The sequence below is a fragment of the Dermacentor albipictus genome, chromosome 4 (genome assembly GCF_038994185.2).
Source record: "Dermacentor albipictus isolate Rhodes 1998 colony chromosome 4, USDA_Dalb.pri_finalv2, whole genome shotgun sequence".
Classification (NCBI taxonomy): Eukaryota; Metazoa; Arthropoda; class Arachnida; order Ixodida; family Ixodidae; genus Dermacentor; species Dermacentor albipictus.
Window position 1 is genome coordinate 10187686 of NC_091824.1, and position 23280 is coordinate 10210965.

At 47.0% G+C, this 23280-nt stretch overlaps 1 protein-coding gene across 10 annotated transcripts in view; it reads left to right on the plus strand.

The window, feature by feature from the left end:
• The window catches only part of Amph (amphiphysin), a 284018-nt gene that overhangs the window by 79482 nt on the left and 181256 nt on the right, over nt 1-23280 (plus strand). For all 10 annotated transcript variants that reach the window (XM_065442446.1, XM_065442449.1, XM_065442448.1 and 7 more), the window contains exons 2-3: nt 15112-15192; nt 17171-17320. In XM_065442446.1, coding sequence (XP_065298518.1) covers nt 15112-15192; nt 17171-17320 — 231 coding nt within the window. The remainder of the gene's footprint in view (nt 1-15111; nt 15193-17170; nt 17321-23280) is intronic.

Sequence of the window (23280 nt, forward strand, 5' to 3'; positions counted from 1 at the left end):
CTCTTAATAAACGGTACTGATAGAACGGATAAGAGGCTGAAGTGCTAGAGAATTACTGCTGTTACATGTTTACTGATGGTGACGGTGTCGTTCGACAATTTTCCATGTTTCACGAAGTTCCACCCATTGATGGACATCACCATCAATGAGTGGGGCATAATATTGATTTCGCTTAATTTAGGCATTGAAAAGTCATTTGGGATAGACAGAATTCCTAATGCTTTCCTTAACTGATATGCTGAGTAGTGTGCAAAAATAATATGCTTGATATTACAAAAGTGGTTGTCATGCCATACTTCCCAGTGACTGGAAATACACCACAATAACTCCAATACCCAATATAGATGACCCATTGCTTGTTACCTCCTACCGACTAATTTCTCTTCTCTGCACCAAAGTATTTGAACACATTATTTTTAAACATGTTTCTACTTTTATTGAGCATAATCATATAATTGACAGCCGCCAACATGGTTTCCCACAAGTCGTCTCTACAACAACCCAGCTGCTCCAGACTGTCCATGACCTTGCCACCGGATTGGATAAATCTAGTCAAATTGATACCATATTCCTCAATTTTGAAAAAGTTTTTGATCGTGTTTCGCATCCTAAACTGCTTTTCAAGCTAAAATCAATAATTAATAATGATTCCCTCCTTGCGTTGTTTATAGCATACCTGTCTTCTATGCAGCAGTCTGTGTCCATTGACAGCGAAAATTCAGTCTCTGCACTTGTTCACTCAGGCACTCCACAGGGCTCCGTTCTTGAGCCATTATTTTTCTTAATTTTCATATATCATATCTTTTAGGATATACTGGTCAAAATACGTATAATTGCAGATGATTGCATCTTATACAATGAAATCTGCTGTTCCGATGATAAGGTGGTTCCGAAGAAATCCTTAGCCCAGATTAAAACTGGGTGTTCGTGGCAGATGAAAATCACACCTTGGTAACAATCACAGTTACGCATAATAACCCACTTAGTTTCACTTATAACATTAATGGAAACTGTTTGTCGGTAGTTTCTAGGTGTAAATACTTATGGGTTATTAAATCTGATCTTCGATGGAGCAATCACGGCATGAGGCAACATCGGTACTTGCAGAGAACACTTAAAACAAAGCTTCAAGGGAACTAAAACTTCTGGCATACAAAGCTTACATAAGGCCTATACTCAAATATGCAGTGATAGTCTGGGATCCACATGCACATACAAACATAAGCAAACTCTAAAATGTTCAGCGGAAGACAGCTGGGTTTACGTTTAATTCATACAGTTCGAAAATGTCGCAAGCTGCTCTTTTAAGTTCTTCAAATCTAGCCTCTTCAAATAAGACTGTATCGTGAAAGGCTCAAATCTGATAGCTGATGTATTATGATAAGCTTGGAAGCACGAAAAATATATATTTCAGACCATTCGCACAGCGCCCCACCCGTTCTTTTTATTCCAGAGAAGCGATATTTTTATTGCAGAACTAACATCTTTAAGAATTCGTTTTCTCCCAAACCATTCGCAAATGAAACAGCTTCCCCAGAGATGCTGTTAAGTGCGCTTTCTGCTCTCGCAACCACTATATATAACACATAAAATTAAAAAGTCCTTACCACGATATGTCAAGCAACGCGTGATATAAACCATCACACATTTTTAATGCTCGCAGTTCATTTGTTGCCCTTTCGATAATGGTGCTTTCTCGATGCTCTGTGGGGATGCGCGACCCTCGCGCCTCCCCTGATGTTTTTCCCGCATAGCGCGTCTCCTGTAGTGCGGCTTCGCCGCGCACGCGGCGGTCCGTGTGGTACAGGCGCAGTGCGAGAGATGGCGCTAGTGTTGCGCTGCTGCGGGCCCACATATGCTGTATGCCCACATACAGGATTTAGATGGCTATACCGACAATAACGGGAAGTCAATGCTAGACCTTTGCGAGCAACATAACCTCGTGATCGTGAATACAGGGCCTAAGTGTGAAGGACAGATCACGTGGGAAGTGGGAAACCGGCAATCGACCATTGATTACTGTCTGACGACAGAAGGAATTCATGATAAGTTGAGAGAAATGGTCATCGATGAGGAAGGGTTTAGCAGCATAGGGAGTGGCCATAAACGAATGATTTTGAAAATGGGATATGTAGTTGGGAAAGAGAGCAACGAAAGCAAGATGGCCAGTCCAAATTTGAACTCTGAACAAATAGCAAATATAGTCACTAGAGTGGAGGAAGAAATTGGCAAGTCGCCAAGTAAGGGGTGGGAATATGGTGAGCTTCTAAGTATAGTAACGACAGAAATACGGAAAGGGAAACATGTTCATTGGAAAGGAAAAAAGAAACCGAAAAGCTGGTGGATCAAGGAGATACGAGAAGCGATCGCCGAACGACAGAAAGCATCTCGAGAGCACAGGCAGGCGAAGAAGGCGCAGTTGCCACAGGATGAAGTAACCAGTAAATGGGAAATATACCGGGAGAAAAAGTCTATGGTTCAAATACTGGTGCAAGCAAAATTAAAAGGTGAAAGTGAAAGTTGGTTGTCAGAAATACGTGAGAAAAAGAAGGCCGCACCTAGAATATTTTGGAATCGCATAAAATTATTAGGCAGGAAGTCAACAACAATACAACAACATATCCTAGGCGAAGATGAAAACAGACTGGAAGGAGAAGCAGCAATAAATTGCATCCTAAAAGTAACAGCCGAATCTTTCCAAGGCAAGGACGAGGTTGTATTTGAAGAAAAAAAGAGCATGAAAGAGACCCAAGGGGGAAAGGAGCTAGTGCTTACAAATTTTAACTGGAAGAAAGCGGAAGAGAAAATTCCTAAGCGCGCACAGCCACAGGGCTAGACGAGGTTCCCGTTAGGCTGATAAATGAACTGGGACCAACAAGTAAGGAAGCTCTCGTAAAAGCAGTTGAAAAAACTTTAAAAGATAGACGAATACCAGACAGTTGGCGACAAAGTAGAATGAATTTAATTTATAAAGGTAAGGGGGAGAAAGACAGAATTCACTCGTATAGACCGTTGACCATTACATCGGTAATATACAGGCTAGCAATGCAGGCAATCAAATTAAAGCTTCAAGCATGGGCAGAAAATAATGGCATTTTGGGAGAGCTTCAGAATGGCTTTAGAATAGGTAGGCGTTTGGATGATAGCTTGTTTGTTCTTACTCAGTGTATTGAAATATCAAAAGCAGAAAGCAGACCGTTGTATGTGGCCTTTTTGGACATTACAGGAGCATACGACAACGTAGACCGCAGCATTTTGTGGGATATTCTGGAAGGGGAAGGCTTAGGTAACGATTGTATACAGCTTTTGAGAGAGATTTACCTAGAAAATACTGTTTGCGTTGAATGGGAAGGGATGAGGAGCGCGGAGAAAGTTCATATCAACAAGGGACTGAGGCAGGGGTGCCCTTTAACCCCGCTTCTGTTTATGACGTACATGGTGAGGATGGAGAGGGCGCTAGAAGGAAGTAATATCAGGTTTAATCTCTCATACAAACAGGCAGGTACAGTAATAGAGCAGCAACTCCCAGGTTCATTTTATGCGGACGACATTGTGTTGCTCGCAAACAAGCAAAGTGATTTGCAACGTCTGGCTAATATCTGTGGACAGGAAGGCAACAATTTAGGTTTGAAATTTAGTGTTAGAAAATCAGGTGTTATTGTATTCAATGAAAACAGTGAAGAGACAGTGGAGATACAGGGCCAAGAAATACCTCGGGTAACAGAATATAAATACCTTGGTATATGGATAAACGAAGGCAACGGATATATGGAAACACAGGAAAAAACCATAACAGTCAAGGGGAAGAGAAATGCAGCCATAATGAAGCACAGAGCGCTATGGGGATACAATAGGTACGAGGTCCTCCGAGGTATGTGGAAAGGGGTAATGGTTCCAGGACTTACTTTTGGAAATGCAGTTGTTTGCTTTAAATCAGGGGTACAATCAGGACTCGATGGGAACCAAAGGTCAGTGGGACGCCTCGCATTGGGCGCTCACGGGAAGACTACAAATGAAGCTGTGCAGGATGATATGGGCTGGACAAGTTTTGAAGTAAGGGAAGCTCACAGTAAAATTGATTACGAAGAACGATTGAGGAATATGGTAGAAAGTAAATGGGCTGGGAGAGCGTTGAGGTATCTGTACAGGAAAAAGATTGATTCACAGTGGAGGAAAGGAACCAGGAAGCTTACCAGCAAGTATGCGGCCTGTATTGTCGGCAACACAGCAACAAAGAAGGTCAAGCGGAGAGTCGGAGAGGCTGAAATAATTTCATGGGTGGCGGCAATGGAAAAAAAACGTGCCATGAGTAACTACTTAAGGGGAAAAAACGAAATTAGGAAAGAAACCATTTATGATAACTCAAAGGGAAGCTCATTACTTTTCGAAGCGAGATCGGGATGCCTTACAACACGCACTTATAAAGCGAGATATAAGAAGGAAGAAGCATGTGCTTGCTGCGGTAAAGCTAGGGAAACGACGGAGCATATTTTATTAGAATGTGAAGACGTCTATCCAGCGGTCGATTTAGGCACCACTGGCCTCCTTGAAGCCCTTGGGTTCAGCGGGAGCAGTGGTAAAGCAAACAGGTCCGCAATAGACATCAGTAAGAGGCGATTGGAGGATTGGTGGAAGAAAAGTAGGGAAACGACAAAGGACGGAGACGTAGAAAACCACAGTTCGCAATAGGGTATCAGAAAATTTGGACGTGGTAGTTCATAGTGGTTTTTTTTTTTTTTTCATTGGTTAACCTAGGTAGGATATTAGGCAGCATAGTAGCAAGAGCTTGGTGGCGCAAGCCACCGTCCCGTTCCAAAGGGGACGCTCATAACATCCATCCATCCATCCATGCGGGGTTACTTGGGTGCGGGAGAGACAAGGCGTTCTCTCTTTGGGTTCGAGACAGCCAGCGGGACGGACGTGCCGTGCCGCACGTGCAGCGACCCTCTTTCCCGGCGGGTCAGCGCATGGCGGGGGACGTCTCCCACGTGCGCGCCGACCCATGCTTCTGCGAGACTGCCTCGCGTGGCCGCCTGCGAATGCGCCACGATTCGCGTGACTATACACGCGAACGACCAGGCGTTGGGATCCAGCATGGGGCGAACATATTCGCTCGCTTCCGGTCGCGGTGAGTCGGACTTCTAGATTTGTCGCGCGCCCATCGGCATGTTTTGTGGATAGCAACTCGGCTAGCAGGCATTGATCTATAAAAGGTGCAATAAATACCCTTGTGATTGTTTGCACTACTGTGTTGTCGTTCCTTTGTCCCAAGAGCACGGAGGAGAACCCCACAGCTCTTTTGCGTGCTTCCTTCGACTGCTCTTTTTCTTTTTTTTTTCTGCATTGTCAAATTATGCTACCCTACTGCGCATCATGCCTGACACGTCTATCACAATCCAGATTGATTTCCCTGAGCTCCATTACGTGTTTCTGTCCTTATCGACATGGGCCGAACACGCATCATCTGGATCATCGCGATTTCTGGGTTGCTTGATGCTTTCCGCGATGATGGATTTGAGTGCTTTACGCAATTTCTATTTCTTTTCTTGCTCTCTTTTTATTGCTATTTTTCTCAGAATTGTTGAATTGCGTTACCATATTGAACGCCATGCCCGACACATCAGTCGCAATTCTCAGTCTGCGTTGTCCAGACCTGTGTTTGTACATTGTATTCTTTTGTTATTCAACTGCAACATATCACATTCTGCAGAGCATTCTGTAAAGTGCATTCCTGGGCCTGGAATACAGGGTATAGCAGTACCCAATTAATAAATAAATTATATGCTGTATATAACCACATTGACCACTGAGGTTTTTATGCGCTGAGACTCTTGTCATATTTGGTACGAATTTCATATGCCTTTCGCAGCAATAAGTATGAGGGCTTCGTATCTATAATTACATACCCAGCACATCCCAATGAACTATACAGGTGTTCGACGAATGTTCGTGGGACATCTGACTCCAGAGTTTACAATGTCTACTGGAGATTGTCACGAATCTAGTTGATGTACTTCAGGTGTGTTTGGACTGCCCCATGAAAAAGAAATAGAAATCTGTGGCGATTTTACGGTAAATGCCAGACACGCATTAACATTACGTTGCACCTCTTTGAGGTCCTGTATCCACGATTTAAACCGCGTTCACCACATTACTAAGTGCTGCTAAGGAGCTTACTCGACACGCCTCCTGCCTCTCCGATAAGTACAGTGCAACACATAGGGGTCCGGGGCAGGCCACCGTCATTTGCACTATAATTACACTATAATATATATATTGTGATGGTAAGATACAGACCTGGCAGCCCCCTCATCAGCCGCACATCAGCATGGAAGTCTTCTACACCACGCTGTGAACCCTGAGCACACAGCTCCCCCACTGTCCAGCATCATGACCGCAAGCCTTGGACATATGCACCGCATCAGCGGACGTTGGGCCTGTGGAAGACTGGTTCCACCTCTTCGAGTTCCACGCATCTGTTGCATCATGGTCGGAATGGGAGATCGTCGCCAACTTCAATAAATGCGTGACCGGTGAGGCTTCTACCTCACACCCATATTTGAAAACGATGAATCGTGAAACAAAATCAAAGATGATAAATGATCAGCCAATTCAAAGTGCAGACCTTATCCAGCAGAATTGCAATCGGGTCATCGGAGCCACATGCCATCTCCACATCATCATCAGTTCCAAACAAAGCCCCATAGATCGTTGACGAGTTTCCCCCTGTAGTGAACCTCCTGGAAAGACTATGTTGAATTATGCACCTAGCATAATTTCATCTTGCAGAATGCACAAAGTAAAGCCTTCATTCGCTGAGCGATATCCACGTCGCTTTTCTTCGAGAGCAAACCTTCCACCAGGTTTCTCCGCGCAAAAGTTGCCGTTACGCACGTCTTTATTCTGCCATCGGACACCTGTCAATGTTGAAGCATAAGATGCGTTCACTGCTTCTTGTATGCATGGCCTGCCGCCTGGTTTCAAGTCGCGCAGTTCTTCTTTAAAGCTCATTCCACAGCCCATGTTTCACAAAATTGCTTCCTTCGGGCATTGCAACCCAAGCTTTCCAGAGCCACTTATCACGTGAAGCGCGTGCCGAAGCCACACCTACTGCTACACCCTCCAGTAATCGAGCATCTAGGATCTCAAGCTGCATTAATTCAGGCTATGGTACCATTCGCACCAGTCAAGGAAACAATGCCGCTATTCCACAGGTAGCATGAAGCAGACTGCATTCCTGCCAAGACAACGCAAGAAAACCACCACTAGTGTGTGCTCTTTTCATATCCACTTTCAGCAGCAGCAGATGAACCACGTACATTAGGAGATCGAACCGCATCGCAACACACAGACATTATTCAGCGTACAACACCCCAAAGAACCGCTACCACTGCAGAAGCATCGCAAACCCTAAGCATTGCACGCTGCCAAATGACAGTAGCGCCTATTCGTGATGTCATTGCAGCAGCCTCGCAAGTTTTCTGAAAGCCTGGCACAAACCTTTTGCCACCGGACAAGTCTCCCAAAAGCGAGCATTGTACCAGCTACCCACAGATCACCACGTCAATTTGGGGAACAAGTCAAACATATTCTGATGGAATGGTAGCTCAACAGCTCGTGCAATGACATCAGAAAGATCAAAATAAACTCCATCAACAACATCAGCAACCACGATGATGATTTCGGCACAGGCGATGACGAAGAGCGTTGTCGAAACCATGAATGCGACAACAAGAAGGGGGCGAACTCGCCAATCAACTAAACAAGAGGCGAACCCAAGTACATAGCCTTTCTAGGAAAAATCTTCACCAAAGACCTCTTCTATGCCACCGTTAAAGACTGCGCCTATTGCGAGGTCAACTGCGACGACACCGCATGCGACGGCGAAAAGGCCACGGACACTCTCCTGGCATACCGGAGCAACAGCAGTCGCCTCAACAGCTCGGACCACTGAATGTTTCAGCAAGAGACACCGCGTGTCTGCAAGCCGCCACAACATCTCAGTTTCCACAGCTGCCATCTGTCCAAACTTTCCTTCATCAGGGCATGCATCTGTCGTCCAGAGTGCAACAGCCAGACTCGGCCACCTGAAGTCTACTGGACGTCACCGGACTACCGCACATTTCTCTGAAGATGTAGTATGTGTGTTTAAAGCCAGAACAATGTAGTAACTGCACCTTATCATATTTTTATTTATTCTCTCCTTGCTCCCTCTCATGTTGCTTGTTCCGCATGCTCTCTTGGGGGAAGGGGCAATGTGTGACGGTGGACAGAAGGACCGTGTGTGAAAGGAGAGGAAGACAAAGAATAAAGGCAGTGGTCGGGCGACCACATTTGTCTCCGTCCGTAACTTCCTGCTCGCATTACATGTCTACATAATTTGCTCGAATGTGGCTGGGGCATTACGCAGACCGAAAGGCATGACCTTGAACGAGTAAAGCCTATAGGGGTTTACAAAAGCCGTTCTTTCTTGGTCTATTTGGTCTACAGCAATCTGCAAATATCCAGGTCGAAGGTTAATAGTAGTAAGCAGCACCATACATACAATCAAGGGCATCATCAATTCTTGTTAATGGGTAAGTGTCTTCGTGAAGTGGTTGAGGTGGCGATAGTCCACACAGAAGCACCATGATCCAATCTTCTTTTCAATTAGAACGGTATGCCAAGTGACTGGAGGATGGCTCAATAATGTTGTTCGCCGCCATTTTGTTGACCCCTGCTGAATAACACATCGCTCAAATGCAGATACTCGATCAGGGCACCTGTATGTATGAAATGTGCGACCACGGACGTCTGGCCAAAAGACTGATTACCAAAGTTGAAAATATCACGGTACAGCACGAGAATACGTCTAAGGGCTTCGGTGTGCTCAAATAGAAGGTCATTGGCAATCGTGCTGCGAATTTCGCGGCTGCCACTAGTTGACATAGGAGTGCCCTTCGGAAGACATGTTACATCTAGCACAAGAGCTTCTAGCTGAAAGTCTTGCAGGTGGCAGAGGCGGCCTATGGAAAGCTTCTGAATAAGTACTTGGTTGACGAAGCCAATGTTCACAAGTGGAAGGCAGGTGCTGTTAGCTATAATGTTCAAGACTGTGTAGGGTGCAATGACGCCATGTGTGAGCAGGACTTCAGTAAGAGGCGTCGCATAGTAGTCGCCATCTGGTACAGCTGGCGAATGGGACAATTCGACATACGTCACGGTTTTAGATGGTAGGCGAACAAAATCTCTGCAGTGTAAGTGAGATGGAGGAGGTTGGTCACTGGGTTTACTGAGGCAACCCAGTTCAAGGCAGAGGACACCGGCAGAGCAATCAATCCGAGCGGAATGAGCAGACAGAAAATGTATGAGGCTGTGAGGGCACTGTGCAAGTGCCGTAAAAGTAATTACCACCTGGTGACCAGCAGCAGTAACCCGAGCTGTACACATTACAACGACAATGGCCGTCGCACCGTGGGCAACACATATGACTGGGGTCGTGGGAGGTGTAAGGATCTTCATGCGGTAACGAAAACGGGCATTCATGACCGAGATGTGCACCCAAGTAACGACCAAAGCTCTGACAAGGACGTCGTCGACGTGGACTTAAAGAATGTTCTGGTGGGCATGTAAGGGGGAAGCCAAGGAATTTGGGTCCAGGTCGACAGTGTAGCTTCACCTGCAGAAGTGCGCAGCCTAATTTTCCGGTGACGGCTGAAGGACAGTGAAGAAGATGGACTGCAATGCGGCGGAGGTGACTGGCCGTAGCGCAGCTACCTTCCTTGGGGACATTGGGTGCAGAGGATTTGGTGCGGGGCGGATATGCGCTTGCAGTACTGAAGGGCGGGAAGTGGGCTATGGGGCGGAAAGGACCACTGGCTGCGGCTGTTGCGAGTACTGTGTCTAGCTCGGCTGCAGCAGAAATTATTGTCGGCTAGCTGTTCTCCATTCCGACAGGTTTCTAGAACGATGAAAGGCGTATGGTCTATGATGAGGCCTGCCTGCTGAGACTAGGGTGGCATTAGGAGTGTTCATTTCGCAGACAGTAGAGGAGGATCGCAAATTCCAGGGGTGCAACGGCCTGGTTCAGTGAAACAGTGGGCGTCCAGGTCTCAGATACAGATATGCGACCTCGAGTTCTTGGCGGACGATGCAGGTTACGTCGCGTGATGAAAATGGCTGACAAGGAGTTGCCTCGCAGGACAACATTGCAGCATTATTCCGTAGACGCTCGAACTGAGGCAAGATGCACCGGCATTTTGCTTGCTTTAGATGGCGGCACTCTTTTATGACACACTCTCCACAATGGTCACATTGGTGAAGACGAGCAGATTGAACGCGTCATTTGCGATACTCTTCAATATATGGGTGATCTTGTCCGCCTCGAACATCTCGTCAGCTTGTAGACACAAGGCCAGGATGTCCTGTATATACTACAAACAAGGCTCAGTTGACGTCTGGGTATGTACCACCAGTTGTTTCTTGGAGGCAAGCTGTCATCGAAACGGGTGGCCGAATAGGTCGTGGAGTTGCTGCTTGAGTGTCCCAACTGGTGAGATCGTCCTCACGGGTGCGAAACCAGACGCGGGGGTTGCTGCCGAGATAAAATTGTTTGCCAGCATTATAGTTCGATACCAGCCATTCTGTTTGCTGACTCACTCGTACATGCTGAGCCACTCACCCACATCAACGCTGCTCGACCTGGAAAAGGTCTTCAAATTGCGGGGTTGTGCGAGGGCAATAAAACTGGGTAGTGCTTCGCAGGCATAGCTGGTGGTGACGTGTCATCACCTGGAGGCATGGCGGTTGATTTGAGGTGGCGTCCGCTGCGAAGCACCCTCGTCGGAAGTATACCCGCACCTCCACCAAATAAATCTTACGTGAAAACACAGTGGGTAAACTATTTACACACTGTATGTACAAGAGATAGCATACACTGGCCAACATGGAACCAGCCAACATCAAACAAGGCACGTCATCATCCTCGGAGCAGCCGGCGACCGCTTATGGGTACGCCCCATTACATCCAAGTGTCGGCGTATCTTCCTCGAATAGCACGTAGCAATATATATACGTATATATGTATCACATCGCCGGTTTCACACAATTTTTTCCCACTTCTCATTAAAAAAAAGGGGGGGGGGGGAAGAGTAGCTGACAAGATGTCCTGCAGACATCGCCCTCAGACACTAGGAATTCTATCGGACTTTAAAGTATCTATTTTTTTTCCTTCAAACATCCAAGGCGACGTTTATCGAGCATTAAAATCTGCATTTATTAGATCGCAGCTCTTGGGCACCCATTCCTGCGGCGAGCCTCGTCATTGCCCCTCGTAATCAAGCTAACGAGCACACCGAAAGAGGAAAGCGAACGCGGAGCGCAATAGAGAGATGAAAAAAGGGGATAGCGAAGAGAGCACGAGGAGGAAAGCGGAGGAGGAGGGTGCCGTGTAACAATGAGGTGGATAGCGGAGTAGTAGTGTATTGCAAAAGTGTAGTGCCGTGCAAGATGGGTTTTATGGTGACCTTGGCTACGAGATGCCGCCGGAGAGGGTGCTGCAAGCGTGCAAGTGATTAGTTCTATGTTCGCAATGATCCGTCAATTTTTCCTAATTTCCCAAAAACACTTTCGGAACTTGGCCCTTTGACCGGCCAATATACTTAACCGCTTCTCCAGCATTCCTGGACAACGTCTCAAGTTGTTTTTACCTCCAGCTCGGCACTGATAGGCACCTAAAGGCAAGCGTAGCTGCTGTTTCAGCGATAAGCCTCACTGTGGTGGATCACACAGATGAACAGCGAACAAAGCCCCGCCAGCTCCTTCCAGTTCTGGTACCTCTCTCACTGTTGTCTGCTCCCGAGCCATCCTCTGCCGCCCTACCACTGCCTGCTGAGCCCCATGCATGCCACCAGCAGCAATTTCTTCTCAATCAAAAAATCAACTGTGATGCCGTGGAACCAACTATTTCGCCCCTCCCAGACCAGTCCCCCAACTCTGCAATCCAGCCAACCCAAGTGAGAATGGTTGCTATGCAGACGAACGACCAGTCAGTGCCCGCATCTAAGGGCCAAACAATGAAACGTTCCTTAGACCGCTTCCTAACCTTACGCGAGGCCTCCTTACAGCGAAAGACCAATCTAAAAAGCAAGCGTGATCTGAAGGGAGCCTTCGATCGTCCTCGCGTAAGGAATGGTTGCCGTGCTCCTGGATTCAAGAGCATCTTTTATAAGCTTTACATGAACGCCTTTATTCAATAAAAAGAAAGCTGAATGGTCACATAATTGTTAAATTGAATTGCTGATATGGAGAAGCATGGACGCTTCCTTCCAGTTTTGTTTACTCAGCACGAGAAACCACCGCAGTCGAGCGCAAAACTGTTCCAGCAACACTAGCACGCAGCCGTTGTGAGACGCTACTCATACCGAATGTGCGACCGAAATGAACGCTGACTCCAGGCATCGCGCTCAGGCTTCTCCGCAGGTGGGTGACAATGCGCATGCGCAAGCAAACATCATGTGCGCCAGTGGTGAAATGAAGTGCTCCTTCAGGGCCAGGAGCAGCGTAAGGACGCATGAAGGTAGCTACGGAGCAACCTTGTACTGAGGAAGCACCAAGGAAGCCTTCACCGAGGGCCCCTCAGTAAGGAAGCTTTCTGAATGACATAAGGTGGCCTCGCAGCAATGAAGGCTTCCTTACTGAGGTAAGGATTTCTTTTTTTGAGCCTAACGCTCCCAAACTCAAGGCGGCACATGTGATTTACATAACCCCTTCATGACTAACAAGCGCCCAGTCAACGCTACAACCAACTGCCTTCAAATCAACGGACACTCATGTCACGCGCGCGGCACAGTGGCCAGTCAATTTTGTTCTCCCAACCCATTCGACGTACTCAACCCCAGCAACAACCACATAAGCGACAGCAATTCTGCCCTGACAATCACGTCGCACTTCCAAGCAATGTGGAGCTCCTGTGCAGCAGAAGCGGACAACCGCCCATGGCAGCAGCAGCAAAACGCGCCAAAATGCAAGCATAAAGTTTGAATACTCGGCCACCTGTGACTCGCACACGCCACCCGGCCCTGCTCCCACCTGCCAAGCTTTTCGCTGTTTTGGAAATATCTCAACGAAGTGCTGCAGGCCATCGGAGGTACTCAAACCCAAGGTTGCCACATTCAGCCTGAGGCGAATCCCATCACGATTGAGGCGTGGAATCCCTGCCTCATACCCTGTTTTCTTAGGCTAACAACCATTCAAGGGCGGAGTTCGAACTTTCGCATTCCATCCGTACGAAGCAACGCGACCAACCCATGCGAGGCGCATATTTCATGGTTTCGACGTTAGAAAGACATTAAAGGCAAATGACAAGCCGATGTGAACTAGACCATTTCAGAAACCTCGCAACGCTTTTCTTGTGCCATGAAAACACTTAGTTTATGAGAAAATTGCACCTGAAGGGTGCAACCGGGGGAGTGGGGACCGGGAGAGTGGTGACGTTGCATATGCCATCACTGCCCTTTGCTGCCGTTGTTGAGTAAAACGGCGCCTGACAGATGGCGGTACCGAGTCAAAGTGGATTCGCTGCTGCAGCTACTTTTTGGTCAAGTGGCGTAGACTATTGGGGCATCCTGTGACATCACATTAAAATTGAATCCTCTGCTACTTGCAGTTAGTCAGTTTCGCAAACCAGCAAAACCAGCGCAGCACTACGTAATAACGAAACGACTGAAACGCGAAAGCGTGAGCGGCGCAGAGTCGAGATGGATTTACTTGGCCCATTTCCCAGTATTAACTGACAACCGTTGGATCGTTGTTGCCACCGATTACCTCGCTCAATACTGCAAAACCCAAGCTGTTCAGTGACCTAGTGCTTCAGATGTAGCCAACTTTTTTGCAAAAAAATATTGTCTTTCGACATGGTGCTTCTGCTGTCATCATTGCAGACTGTCGTATGGCCTTTACCGTGCAGTTGGTCAGAGACATTCTGCAGCTGAGTGGAACAACACACCGTATGGCAACTGCATATCACCTGCATACAACCGGGTTAACTGAGCGTCTCAACAAAATGATTGCAGATATGCTTTCCATGTATGTCGCCACAGATCATAAAAATTGGGACGAACTGCTCCCACATGTGACATTAGCGTATAACACTTCAACAAACCACCGGGTTTCTTCCTTTTTCTCTGGTCTATGGACACGATGTCACCACTATGCTCAATGTGATGCTCCTACCAACTGCATCTCAACCAACCGCACCAGATACAGACGCTTTTGTTCAGCATGCCGAAGAAGCACGGCACCTTGCACAGCAATGAATCCTGTGTCAACAAAGATGCTTGTCAATACATATAGCATACGCTACCAAGACTTAGCATCCAACCGGGAGATCTCGTATGGATTTGGACCCCTTTACGTCAATTAGGCCACTCAGAAACATTATTGCGCCATTACTTTGGACTTTACATAATTTTTCATCACCTAAGTCCTGTCAACTACGAAGTTGTCCCAGCCGAAACATCACGCCACTCTTGTAGACCACATTCCTCTGACATTATTCACATTACCAGTATGAAGCCCTACCACTCGCACTCACTCCCATTCACAGACTTCGTGGTGCGGTCCCTGTTCTCAGGTCCATTGTCTCACATTTCTTTCATTTTCACCTTGGTGTATTTAACCTGTTCCCAAATTTTTTTTGCCTTAACTTTCGTGTAGTCTCTTTTTTAGGGAAGTGGGAAGGGTAATGCCACGCGTTAATAACGCTGGAAGCCGAGGATGAAGAATGTGTGGTAGCTGCAACAGAAACGAACAGTAAACAACCGTTGCCTTGGAACTGACTGCTTGCCTTTTCCTCTCACGACAATATGCATGGAATAGTCTTAAAGTTCTGGCAGTCAATCTTCCTACATAGAGGAAACAGCTACCACAATCAGATGGACAATGGTGCTTCTCAAAATATTTTTATCCCGGAGTTTTTAGTTTACCTGGACTATGTTAGTATCGTAATAAACATTAGAGAGGCAAGTGATATACTTGTGTAATCAATTCATGGCACGCTCTCTTTGTGCTGTATGTGGTGTTTCTCAGTGTTACCAATGTCTTAACGGAGTTCTCACAACCTCCTTTGTGCAGATATTGCAAAACCTTGGGCGAGCAGACAAGACAAAGGATGAGGTTTTCGAAGTGTACTTGTACAACTTCACAAGGCAACAGGTGAGAACACAGATGAAGCAGCTATTGTGTTTCTTCCATTAATTCAGCATTTTTCCTCGCAGTGACAGTGTTAAGGGAAGTTTCACATTTCTTTTTCTGCATACCTTAATTTTATTCAAGTTTCATTATTGACCTTTCTCATAAACAGAGGTGTGCCTTCAACATGTGATCGGGTTAATTTGATGGCATATATTGTTATTCTTGGGGAGATTGGGAATGGCACTCGAATGGGAGAAGATGCTGTTCTAGTGAAAAGCCACAATACCAAGGTTCACCTTAGGCAGCACACCACCTTTTGTTTGTAAAGTGCCCAATGTTGGGAAAAAATATCCACACGCATCGCGTCAGCGTTTTGCAAAAGTGCTGCTACAACTCAACATTGGCTTAATAGCAGGGCAATGCTACTTGTATTTTCTGTGCTTCTCCTTTTGTTTCTGTATTCTTTACTCTGCATTCTAACACAAATACAATGTTGGCACTTGCATTGAGCATTGTTGGACATTTTATATAAAAAGGTGCAATTAGTGTTGGCTGTCTAACAGAAAAGCAAACTTGAGATAGTGGGTATTTAGCCCGGCACAGGCAATTGTAGTGCTGGACACACCATAACATGATGCACACTGTATCAGCTGTTGATAAAAAGGACTGGGCTGGACACTTCATAGTATGCTGTCTGGACACTATAGAATGATGTCTAGCCAGACGTCTCCTTGCAGGCACCCATTTTTGCATGCCCGTGCAACACTAATATTATGAGTGAAGCAGCAGGTCTTCACCAGCCCAGTCACTGCTGGCCCACTACCATTATTGGCCTGAGTGGTATGCTGCGTGGTCCTGTTCCAACTCGCCTGCGGGTGACCTGTCAGTGACAAGGCCATATTTATGGGAGGGTATTTACCAGTGCTGCATTAAGCACTTCCATTACACACTGAGAAAGCAAAAGGGGTCCTGTATGCAGCAGCAGAGCTTTGTGGTATGTGTCAGGCTCCACCACGAATGAGATGATGTGTTAGCAGATGTCTGTCCTAAGTGAGCTTGACCAAGTTGCTAATCACAGTGCTGAAGAAAAGAATTCTGAGAATATTGGGGCTTACTCATCTAGGGACATTTAGGGGAGTAGAGTTGTATGAAATAAACACCCTTCTTGGTGTTTTATCCTCTCTCGTCTCTTTCACCATGTACATGAATAGTTAAGTTTTGCTAAACAGCATCTTGATCCTGCCCACTCTACACTCAAGTCTGAGGCTAGTTTCTTGCGTCGAACACGCCACATTGTACAGTATAATTTCGTAGACACAAAGAAAACGATTGCCCTTCTGGCTTGTCCTTTGTTTCCGTGCTACAAAGTTACATAATGGAAAACCAACTGGCCTGATCTCTAGCACTGTTACGCCACATTGTAACAATCTGCTTGTGCACAGAGAAGTAATCAGGGGTGATGCACATAAGAAAGGTGTGTCCTAATGTGCATTGATTGGGAGAGCACCAGGGTGACATTGGGGATTATGCAATAGCAAAATGTGTGCAAGATAGAGCAAGATAGGTGTCAGCCAGGTCATTAATTCGTGGTGGTAGGGAGGACTCTTGGATTACAGATGTTATGCAGCACAAGGCTGTCCAAAGTACGACAGCCCCGTGATGTGGGAAACATCAACGTGAGAGTATAGTTCCCCTGTCATAACCGCGGCAGGTGGAGGAGAGCAGAAACCCCTTGATTGAGCACTGGCATGGCAGGCAGCTGCTGCCAGTGGTTGGCATAGTCATCGGGGTTGTGTGCACAGACAGATCACCATCTATTTAGCTTAAGGACAATGCTGTGGATTGGTAGAGCCATGTCAGACCATGACATCATCATTTTTTATTTTTTTGTGCTCCACGAGGCCATCCGTGCTTAAGCAGTGGAGCGCTTAAAGCAAGGGTCAGCCACAGTGTAGTACACGTTTGTAGCAATTTCAGCACATTAGTGTTGTTGTTTCAGACGGCAGCAGCCAAGCTGCAGAAGGAGTTCAAGAACTATGTGCTGTGCATCAAGAGTCTGCAGCTGGCCAGCAAGGCGCTCATGGACACACTTAGTGAAATCTATGAACAAGAGTGGGTTGGTCACGAGCAGATCCCCGTCAAGGCACAGGTGGGTGTTGCATATTGTCACGTGGTAGTCACGGTAAAGAAGGCAGCAAACCTGTGAATGATGAAACTAGCGTTTTATTGGGCAGACCTGTGCACGCAAAAGAGAGTTAGACTCAAAGAACAGCGATAGTGGCGAACACAGTCCGCGATCAGCAGGTCAGGCGTGTCGGCTTTTATAAGTCAGTCGTCAACGGTTCCAGAGTAATCGCTGGCGCCCGCGTGTTTTCCAGAAAGTTCTACACCACTCGCGTCACATGGTGAAATAGATTACACAAGGTTCGGTGACAACAGACAGTGGATAGAGCCATTGATAACTTTCGGAATACTTCCGATACATGCAGACGCATCCTGCATTGTGCGATACCATTTGTTGGGCAGTGAAATTCCGTCACCCGATAAACAGAAACAAGTACTGTGCCAATACCCCCTCTTAAAAAGCATTGTCCTGATGCTACAATCATTAACGAGCGAAACACAAAAGGACACTTATTAAGCAAAAGTAACAAAACAACAAAGAAACAAAGTTCAAAGTAACACAGTCCATAAAAAGAAGCTCCAGATTTCAGCTATGCAAAGTCCCAAAGTTTGTTAGCATTGGTATAACAGCTTAAGTCAACCAACATGGGCCATTTCGGGTCGTGAGCGGCGCCGCTGTGATAGCAAAATGCCGTCTGGTATGACCTCATTGTCGATTGCGGCAGTGCGTCGCTTGGTCTTGTTGGGTCCAAAATACAGTGAAACCTAGTTAAACCACAGGTGGTCGGATCACGGAAAAAGAATGCGCTAAGCGGTAGCACTGCTTAACCAAAATAGCATGAGATTGCCGACTTACCTGTCAAAAATGGAACTCGGAGAGAGTGCGATGAAAGGGGAAAAAATACCAGTATTTATTCACTTCGCGCAACAAAAGTGTTGTTTTTGTTTGATACCGTGGCAGCCTAACAGCGATGACCACAGCCCCAAACTTACTGAAGCTGCGAGCCAGCTTTTCAGCCAGCCCCCTCTTCTCGGCAAACACTCGCATGGCAGATTCCTCATTGGCGTTGCATGTTCTCCTTGCATGGGTGCGGTAGCGCTAGAGATGTCGCAGGGTGCCTTTTTCATTGTGGGGTGATGTTCTTGTCATGACAATTGCATTCACGAGGCTGATGTAACGTGCAGCTTCTGCCACTTTCGGGCCTGAATCGCTTGTGCTGTCACTTTCCGTGCCGTCCTCATCACTGTTTCTAGGCAACATTTCGCCCACAACAGAGGCAATGATGGCGAAAAGTCGAACCTTGTTGCCGACATCTCTTCGCAGTCACAGTAGCGCTGCTGAAGAACTGCTGCTTTGCATTCCAAATGTCACACACCATAGTCAACAGCAGATCCCTGTTGCGTGCCAGTGCCGACTTCGTGTCACTTTTGATAGCACAATGTCTAATTTTTTCTTCTGTGCTGAGCACCTGGCATCTTTTTTTATCCTAGCTTCATCATGACGTTCATGTTGATGTGGCTTCACACGCACAGGGCTCTTGGAGACCATTGTTCTGATCCATGGTTCCGATCTCTCATGCTTGTTGTTCTGCCGGGTGACCCAATAGAGATGACGCACCGCCGTGTTAACCGATACGTACGCAATAAGCTGGTACGGTTTATGCGGAGACAAAACACATTATCGTCAACAGCTGCAGGATCGGGGATTTGACTTTACTACTTTTAAAACGAAACTACTGTTTAAGCGGGTACGTTTTAACAAGGTTTTACTGTAACAGCATAAAAGCTTCTCGCTAAGTCCTCGTCGGCGTACTGGGGTCCAAACCCAAACATGGTCACCGGGCTGGTACTTGACATCGCGTCATTGAAGGTTGTAGTGTCGGCTGTTGATCCTCTACTGGTTCTTGATCTGCAGGCTTCTTCGGCGCGCTGGAGATAGGTGGTGACATCAAGATTCTCGTTGTTGTTGACATGTGGCAGCATCGCGTCGAGAGCCGTCATCGGGTTCCTGCCAAAAACAAATTTGAATGGCGTGATCTGTGTTGTTTCTTGCACCACCTTGTTGTAAGCAAAGGTTACGTATGGCAGGATGGTATCCCAGGTCTTGTGTTTGACCTCGACGTACATTGCTAGCATGTCGGCGAGGGTCTTGTTGAGGCGCTCCATAAGACCACTCGTCTGCGGGTGCTGGGCAGTTGTCCTCCTGTGGCTTGTCTGGCTGTATTGCAGAATGGCATGGGTGAGCTCTGCTGTCAAGGCCATTCCTCTGGCGGTGATAAGGACTTCTGGGGCACCATGTCGCAGCAGGATGTACTTGACGAAGGATTTCGCCACTTCAACTGTGCTGCCTTGCGACAGAGCTTTCGTTTCAGCAAAGCAGATGAGGTAATCCGTCGCCACGACAATCCACTTATTTCCGGTTGTTGACGTCGGAAAGCGCCCCAACAAGTTTATTCCAATCTGCTGAAATGGTCGGCAAGGAGGCTTGATCGGCTGTAGTAATCCCACTGGCCTTGTCGGTGGTGTCTTGCGTCGCTGGCAGTCTTAGCATGTCGTGATGTAACGGGCGACGTCGGCGGTCAGGCGCATCCTGTAATACTTTTCCTGTATCCTCGATAGCGTGTTGGAGAATCCGAGGTGCCCAGCGGTCGGATTGTCATGTAGGGCGTGCAGTACTTCTGGATGCAGTGCTGAGGGAACAACAAGAAGGTAGTTGGCGCAGACTGGTGAGAAGGTCTCCTTTACGAGTAGGTTGTTTTGAAGCGAAAACGAAGACAGTCATCGCTGAAGTGCCCTAGGGAAAATGTTGGTGTGCCCTTCCAAATACTCAATGAGGCTTTTTAGCTCCAGGTCTGCATGTTGCTGTTCAGCGAAGTCTTCGGCACTTATTATCCCTATGAAGGTGTCGTCATCCTCATCTTGTGGCGACGGGTCAATGGTCAAATGAGCATGGGAGTGTTTTCGTCCGGACTTGTACGTTACACTGATGTCATATTCTTGCAGTCTCAGGCTCCACTGCACCAGCTGTTCTGAAGGGTCCTTTAAGTTCGCTAGCCAACACAGTGCGTGATGGTTTCTGGCGACTTTGAATGGCCCGCCATATAGGTAAGGGCAAAATATTTTTGTAGCCCAAACGATGGCGAGGCATTCTTTTTCAGTCGTAGAATAATTGCCTTCCACTTTTGACAGTGACCGGCTAGCGTAAGCTATCGCCCGTTCAAATCCATCTTTCCTCTGGACTAGGACAGCATCAAGGCCTAAGCTACTGGCATCAGTCTGTATTTCTGTATTGGCATCCTCATCGAAGTGCGCAAGTACCAGTGGCAACTGCATGCATCATTTGGGTTCTTGAAATGCATCGGCCTGTGGTGTTTCCCACTTGAACTGGACATCACATTTAGTTAGATGTGTCAGTGACTTAGTGATGCATGAAAAGTCCTTGACAAAGCGCCTGTAGTAGGCACATGTGCCAAGGAATCTACGCATTGCCTTCTTGTCTATGGGCAGCTGGAACTTTGTGATGTCAGCTGTCTGCTGCGGGTCGTGGAGTACTCCAGATTTCCTGATGATGTGGCCCAGGAACAGAAGCTCATTGTAAGCAAAGCAGCACTTTTCAGGCTTCAGAGTGAGCCCGGATGACTGATGGCCGACGAGAAATATTTAGCATTGCAGAGCCGATCCAATACGTCGTCTATTTGTGGGAGGGTGTATACGTCCTTCTTCGTGATCTTGTTCATTCGATGATAATCGATGGAAAAACGTAGGCTTCCATCCTTTTTCTTCACTAAAACAACAGGAGATTCCCACCGGCCTTTAAATGGCTGGTTGATGTCGTCGCGCAGCATTTCATCGACTTGTTGTTTTATAGCTTCACGTCAAAACTCGATAAAGGCTCTGGCGGAATGGTCGAGTGCACTCTTCGGTAATTATGCGATGCTTTGCAACTGGTATTTGCCAAATCTTTGATGATGTCGAAAGCAGCCTTTGTATCGTTGGACAAGATTTTCAAGCTGTTGTTGCTTAATCATACTGAGACTTGGATTTATTTCGAAGACTGGTTCGGGTACTATCGTTGTCGACACAGATGCGGCAGAATCTGAGAGGACATACACATTGCTGGTTTCCACAGTTTCCTCCGTGTACGCGATTGTCGTGCCCTTCTTGATATGCTTTCCTCCATGTAAGCGATTTTCGTGCCCTAGTTGATCTGCTTTCCTCCATGTATGCGATTGCCGTGCCCTTGTTGCTGGCTTAAGTTTGTTAGCATCACTTTCGCTTTCCCTCCGTGCAGTCGAGCGATCCCTCTTGCGATGCAAATTTCGCTATCAAGCAGTAGATGTTGGGTGCACTCAACGTACTCTATGTCTGCGAGTGTTTCGCTGCTGACGGAAATGACAATGCTGGAGTTAGGCGAGATGCTCGCTTGGTCCTGAAGTACACTCAAGGCACATTGATGACTGGGAAGCTTCTCCTTCGGTATCGCTTGGTCTGTAGACAGCGTTATCAACTTCAACCTTAGGTCGATGATGGAGCCTTGTTGGTTCAGGAAGTCCATGCCGAGAATTAAATCTCGCAAGCACTGTTGGAGGACAACGAGTGTGGCCGGGCAGGTCCAGTCATGAACTGCAATTGCTGTGCAAATTCCAGTTGGCATTATGAGGTGTCTTCCAGCTGTCCAAATTTGAGGGACGTCCCATGCAGTCTTGACTTTCTTCAACTTTGCAGTGAACAATCCACTGATTATAGAGTAGTCGGCTCCTGTGTCCACTAAGACGGTGACTCGCGGCCGTCGAGAAGCACGTTGAGGTCGGTTGTTGTTTGTCTTGCATTGCAGTTAGGTCTTGACGTCAGGTCACGGCTGCACTGCATTGAGGTGTGGCTGGTATGTCGCGTCGTCAGGTCTTTGGTTGGTGCATTCTTTGCTTCTAGGCATCGTTGGGATGGCGACGTCTCGTTGGTGTGTCGTCTAAATAGTCTTTCCGGCATCTTAGGTGGCAGCGGAGGATCTTCGTAAGTTCGACGAACAGCAGCCACCACACCTCCAACGGTTGCTGCTTTTAGTTTTCCGGATATCAATCTCTCAGCTACCTGCATAGAAACTTGCATAATTCGCCTTCTAATGAACGAAAATTAGCATATCTTACTTATGTTCACCCACAACTAGAATACCCTTCATCCACACGGTCACCATATCAAGATTATCTAATCCATATGTTGGGAGCTGTTCGGAATAGGGCAGCTAGATTAATCTCTGGCAACTACGACTATTGTTCAAGCAGTAGCCGAATAAAACAAGGCCTTGCATTTCAGTCCTTAGAAGACCGCCCCGTCATTGCTCTTTCATGTCTGTTTCACAGGTACATTTAATGTAATACCATATTTTCATAATTGTTAGTCAACTCGAATGTAGGTCAACCCCCCTATATCATGTGACAGGAAAAAAAAAAGGAAGAGCATACCCGAGGGTGCATTCTATAACGAAAATTTAGTAGTAGCTGACATGGTCACTGTACTACTAGTCTTCGCTAGTGCTGCCATCATCATTGCTGCTACAGTCCCACAGCGTGTCGTCGTCCAGCGAAATTCCACATTTGGCAAACGACCGCACCACTACATCTTGTGGAACAGCAGCCCACTCTAAGAATGCACCCAACCACACGCAGCCGTCAGGCAGGCTCTCTTAGCAGGTCCGATTGGCGTAAGTTCACGGTCTTCTGCCGCCAGCCACTTGTTGTACTCACGGCGGAGCAGGTCCTTAAAAGGCGAAGATCCAGGCTTGTTTCATGACCATGTCGCACTTCACTGGCAGGGATTGATCACGCATTTCAGCGATGTACGCCGCAAGCTCGGCCTACAGCTCCGGAAAGCGTCCATACTTTGGCACAAAGGAAATTCCTCACTTGCCGTCCGAGGTGAAAATTTTGCTTCGCTGCAGTTGCAACTCGCACCACCCATTCAGAAACATCAAACTTACGGTCTGCTGCG